Here is a 6,268-nt window from a genome sequence, read left to right on the forward strand (position 1 = left end):
TTTGTGGGTGACTATCTATTTACATCCTTATATATCAACAATAGAAAATATAAATTATTCTTAAACTAATAAATTAGTTTCATCTTTTTAGCATGTTATAAATAATTAATAATATTTTATAAATGTAACAGCTCGCTCGTCTATATAGTAGAGAGAATAAATGAAAAATGATAATAAAGAAGATTTATATATTAAAATTTAGATTTATAAATTTATAGAAAATAAAAAAAATATGAATCTAAAAAATTAGAACTAGTGATAGTCAAATATTAAACATTAAATAGAGTAATTTTTCAATATTCACTTGTTTAACCATCAAACACTATTATGAAAAAGCAGTCACCAAACACAAAAATGTTTGTATTGCTTTTTTTTTTCTAAATAGGGCAAAATCAGAAAGTCTCAGTCATCTCATTTCCAGAGCTACTAATTTAACCATCTCTTGTGACTCTTCCTCTATGATTTTATTTTACAAATGGGTTAGTATTTATTCTATCAATTAAGATTTGGAAATAAAATAACAATGAAAAACCACCGATACATGCATGGAGAAGAAAAAAAACCCATAACCCTATCGTCTTTGAAGGTTCGTTAAAGTACAAAGGGACACATTCCATTGACTGATCTGCTAATAATTTTGAGTTTACAAAGGAATTAATGTTCTTAGATTTGGAATCTTATTATATAAAATTACAGAACTAATTGACCATAACAAACACTTGGCAAAAAAACACTATGTAGTTTCCTCGGTTGTGTTGTGTCTGTGATTCAGAGACAAACCTCAGCGCAATCATAGCCGACCTGCAAGATCTTGCATGATCCCTCAATCATGCTTTCTAATATCATTGTTATTATGATTACGTTATTATCATTATTATCCATTTTTATGGAATATAATTATTAAATATTGTGTTCATTATTATACTATTAATAATAGTTTTCTTTTTAAAAAAAAATATAAATAATTAGATTCAAATACAATAGAATTCTGTGTTAAAAAAAATCAAAATATATACTAATAAATTATAATTCATTGATTAATTTGTTGAGCTTCCCTCTCTCTCTATATATAAAATGTGATCGGCTCTGTCCTAAAGCACATTGTCTGTATAAGGTGATCCTACGATGGTTCTAGGTATCCCTTTGCCCATGTGCTTGTCTCAGTTAACAAATGAGAAAATGTGAGAGATTCCAATGGGATGTGATGTAAGGTAAACGACTCAGAAATTTGGTGGCATACATGCAAGTGAATTGTGGGTCCCTTTTAGTGCATTATTTATTACAAAAAAATAATACCTCTTCTCTATACAATTTCCAAAAAAATCAACATTTCTTAGAATATCTATCTATGTATTATTGTTTGTAAAAGGTTAAATCAAGGGTTAAAAATATCAAATTGAAAAATATTTTTTAGAAAAATACTTTTTAATTTTTTGTCTTTAAAATATTTAGAAAAATTAATTAATAAAAAATAAATCATTTTAAAAATAATGACTTGCTTTTTTTCTAAAAAAAAATTATTTTTTCACTTTAGTAATATTATTAACAATTCTATATATATAAATTTATTAATATATTTTATTTTTTTATATTGAAATTAAATAGTAGAAAATAAATTATTTTATTATAAAATATTTTTCATAAAATATTTTTTACGAAAAACATAGATTATTTTTTATAAATAAATGAATTCTTAATTTAAATTTACTCTTAAATTATTATTAAAATGTCAAATAAAGATAAATAGATTGAAAAAAAGTATGGTTTAGACTTGAAAATCTCAATAAGCAATAATATCATTTGATATTTATCCTCCATTTATTTCAAAAGAAAATAATTTGTATGTAAAAAACATTTTCTGTATAAAATGCTTTTTAATAAGGTAATTTATTTTTTATTATTTAATTTTAATTTGAAAATAAAATTTATTAAAAAATTACATATGAAATTTTTATAAAAATATAAAAATGAGAAAAATAATGTTTTCTTCTCGAAAAGGAAAAATTATTTTTGTTAAAATAATTTATTTTTTTATTAAAAAATATTTTTTATTAACTAAAATTTTAATAATTAAAATTTTTAAATATTTTAAACGTTAAAAAATATAAAAATATTTTATCTGAAATAAATAGAACTTAAATAATTTTTTTTTTTTGGGAATGGGGAAACTTAAATAATAATTGAAAGGGAAATTTAGTACAATTATATAATCTACCAGCAAATTTAATTTTAGAGTCATTATTGTTTTGGCAGTCTGACTAAATTGGATGGTACATAGAGGTTGATGGTCACAGCAGTCTTAATTATGTGCTACATGGTACTAACAACATAGCTACTCATTTTATTGTTAACTCTGAGGTACTATGATGGGTCTCACATACACAAAGCACAGCTATGGTGTCTTTTCTTAGAGCAGTCGCTGTGTCCTGTGATAGTACTTTCAGTTTCAGGATCCTAAGGACCCTTCTCATTTTCTATTTTCATATTATTATTTTACAATCAAACACTTTTCAACCTATATAATTTCGATAGTAAAAATATTTAAATAAATTTAAAAAATTTTAAATTCTATTCTCTTGATCTTTAAATTTTTATTTTAAAAAATAAAAATAAAATTATACTCGTTTCTTATTAATCAAATGGTGAAACAATTATTTCAGCCGTTGATGCAAATTTTTTTACAGTTAAAAAAAATTAAACAATGAAATTTGATTCTCTCTATTTCATAAATATTTTTTTCATTCGTAAAAACAACATAATCAAAATATAGAGCCTCATTTTAATGATTTTTTTAAAATAAAATGATTAATTTATTAATAATTATAATTTTGTCTATGTGTCTTGTGGCAGAAAGAGTGGTGGATAATATTTAAGAGTGGAATTAGTAATTAGAACAATCTTCTTGCTTAGAAAAATCTGTTAGATTTCTATGTCTGAAGTGAAGTTGAAAGCCTGTGGTGTGGTCTGGGAACAACACAGTTGTCCAAATTGAGTGTGGCAAATGGGTTCACTGCAAAAGGACTAATTCTAGTTGTTCAGTGAACCCATTCATATATGTGGGTAATTTTTTTTTTCTTTATAAAAAAATTAAAATAAAATTGATCTCTTTTTCAAATTGCATGTTTAGTCTAGTCAAGATTGTTTATCTTGTCAATTATATAATACTTATAGTGGCAACTAGTTAGTGCATGATCTCAATCCTGTGATGTGAGAGAAAAAGAGAGACTAAAGATTAGACCTATGAATTGATAAGTAAATTTCAAGAGTACATTTTGGATAATGACCAACATTATTTTTCTGACCAGAAAAGTCTTATTTACAAACTTTGAGTTTCATTATTATTAATAAGTTAATTTAATAATAAGTTAATTTTTTTTAAATGAGTAAAATTTAAAATATTTTAAATTTAAAAAAATATATTAATTAATTTTAAAAATTAAATATGATAAATAATTATAACTCTCTAAATTTTGCATCATTAGTACTTTTACCTTATCTTAGAAAAAGTGTACTCTTTCAAATTTATTTTTTATTAAGCATTGTCGGTTAAAATGATGGGAAAATAAAAGTGTGACGAAATTAAAATTTAAAATCATTTTACTAATTAATTTTTTTAAAATATAAAATCAACTTGTGAATAATGGAAAAACCGAAAGATGATATTATAATTCACCCCATTACAAATATAATACAATAAAAAAATTACTGGGTTTGTTTTTTTTTTAATTTTTCTGAATTTGGACGTACGCACACGGAAAGAAAGAAATAATACCATCAATATATATTTATACATTTTTTTTTTCCATGAACCGACAAGATATTATAATGCTGCCATTAATGTAGGCGACAGCCCTTCGATTCCCCACTGATCCTTACATCTACTTGTCTCTCTCTCTTTCTCTGTACAGAGACACACACACTCACAGTTCCATTCCTTTTTCACTGTATCTTGCTGCCTATATCTAGTTTCCATCAACAGTGAACCCTGTTGCCTCTTATATTTCAACAAACATCTTCATCTTCTCCTCCTCTGTTATTATCTCTGATCTCTTCCTCTCTTCTTTTTTTCTCTTCAGCATCATCGTCTCTTCTGTAGTTGTTACATCAAGCTTGTTCATCTCTTGCTGTACAACTCTTTTGTGATCTTTATCGCTTTCTGGGTCCATGGATTTCCAACCAAATACTTCTCTACATCTGAGTTTACCAAATAATCAGATAAATCTAGAGCTTGTTCTTGAGCCTTCTTCTTCTTCATCCTCTTCACCTTATAGTCCTGCAGAGCCTCGGATTTTCTCATGCAACTATTGCCAAAGAAAGTTTTATAGCTCTCAGGCTCTTGGTGGTCACCAAAATGCTCATAAGCTGGAGAGAACCTTAGCTAAGAAAAGCAGAGAGTTAAGTTCAGCTGTTAGAGCTCATGGAGGGACAAACTCTAGGTCTGGATCATCTAGCATGAGTGGGTTCAACCTTGCTCGTCGGAATCAAGCCGGTTTTGAGCACCGCCATGGACATGGTGCTAGGTTCGTTGATGAAGTGGGATATGGAAGAAGAGAGATGAATTATGGTGGTTCAAGAGATGATTCTTGGTCCACGGGTTACAGACCTGAAAATGATCAGGAAGAGTTAAACCAGCTTGATTTGTCTTTAAGGCTTTGATCGAATTGCACCTTTGTAGTTTTTTATTTTTATTAAAAAATTATCCCTCTTGAAGATTTTTTTTTTATATTTCTAATTTCTAGCAGAAAAGAAAATGGGGAGTACTGAATCATGATACTACCAAATTCATCTGGGAAAAGCAAATCAAATAGTTGATGCTATTTTCTTTTTCTTTGTCCTCTGTTGAACTATGAACTCTTTTCTTTTCCTTTCTTAGTTCTCACTATAAATTGATTACTTGTTTTCCTTCTTCTTTTTCTTAAAAAACAATGATATTTTTGTTTATTGATTTATATGATGAGCACGTACAAGTCCATGTAGAAATTCTCATACTCATCAACATCAGGAAGCAAAGACCTAGCTAGCTAGCTCTAAGATTTAAAACCCAAATTAAGTAATAATATTGACTTGGCAGAATATATATGAACGTAAATGAAGAACATATAGAAAAAGGAAAGGGCAAGAGAAAAGAGAAAAGTAATGATGAAATCCCTATATTGATTAAAGCATTACTCCTACCAATCAATTTATGATTGTGATATATGCAATTATTTGCAAAATCTGGATTCTGGGATCAAATCATATATCTGAACCTGATTGGCATGATCAGGATGTTATTTATATGGAAGTTGTGCATAAGTAATGATGCTGTGCAAGAATCCATGAATATGTTAAAAAGCTTTCTCACCATGAATCATTGTAATTCCATGATATGTGATTAACAGTATAGCTATTAGCTAGAGATGGAGATTGAGATTTTTGGGTTTGCTAGATGCTGTTATACTGTAAAGTTCTTTGATAATTGAAATTAACGATAGATTACCAATGGATTAGGTTAGTTGCAATGAACCTCGTTGGTAGTTTTAATTTTATATTGACATATTCAAGTCTATTGGTGTTTATCAATGAATTTTCTGTTAGTAAATACATATTATAGAAAAAATTTTATTAGAAAGTTTTTAAATTATTGATATTAAAATAATCTTAAAGTCGGACTTATATCAAAGAAAAATATAAAAAAGATTATTTTATATAAAATAATAAGGTCTTAAGTTTTTAAGAAAAATATCTAGTTATTTCTTATAATTTTTAAAAGTAATTAAATTATCTCATCATATCTTAAAATATATTCATTTGGTCCTTTTATTAAAATTTTTTAATAAATTTCATTTGCTTCTGTAAAAAGAGGGACTTTTAAACTCTCGTTCTCCCTTTCATTGTTGATGTGTTTCTACAGGGAGAGAGCATTCATCAAAGCCCATTTATCCAGTATACAACACAATCAATACAAATTAAACTTTAACAATATCATTAATCAAATTCAATTCCCAAATCAATATCATCAATATCAACAGATCTCTGAAATTTTTTTAAATCAACTACAAAATTTCACTAGTATTTTAAATTCAAACACAAACTAAATCCCAAATCAATAGCAATAAATTTCATACACAAAATCGAAACAAAAATGAAAACCTAAATATAAATAACTTATCTGTTTAAAAAATTAAATCACAAATTTGCAGAGCCAAAAGAGCAAGTACTTCTAATGAAAATGGTGAATAGAAAACACTTACGATGAATGACTAATTCATACTATATATCTCTTCAC

At 26.5% G+C, this 6,268-nt stretch overlaps 1 protein-coding gene across 1 annotated transcript; it reads left to right on the forward strand.

The window, feature by feature from the left end:
* The first annotated feature begins 3,855 nt into the window (after positions 1-3,855).
* On the forward strand, positions 3,856-4,828 carry LOC110600606 (zinc finger protein 2). The gene has a single exon (XM_021737473.2). The coding sequence runs from the start codon at positions 4,165-4,167 to the stop codon at positions 4,654-4,656; it is 492 nt and encodes a 163-aa protein (XP_021593165.1). The 5' UTR covers positions 3,856-4,164; the 3' UTR covers positions 4,657-4,828.
* Positions 4,829-6,268: the final 1,440 nt, after the last annotated feature.

The sequence above is a fragment of the Manihot esculenta genome, chromosome 14, assembly GCF_001659605.2.
Source record: "Manihot esculenta cultivar AM560-2 chromosome 14, M.esculenta_v8, whole genome shotgun sequence".
NCBI classification, from domain to species: domain Eukaryota; kingdom Viridiplantae; phylum Streptophyta; class Magnoliopsida; order Malpighiales; family Euphorbiaceae; genus Manihot; species Manihot esculenta.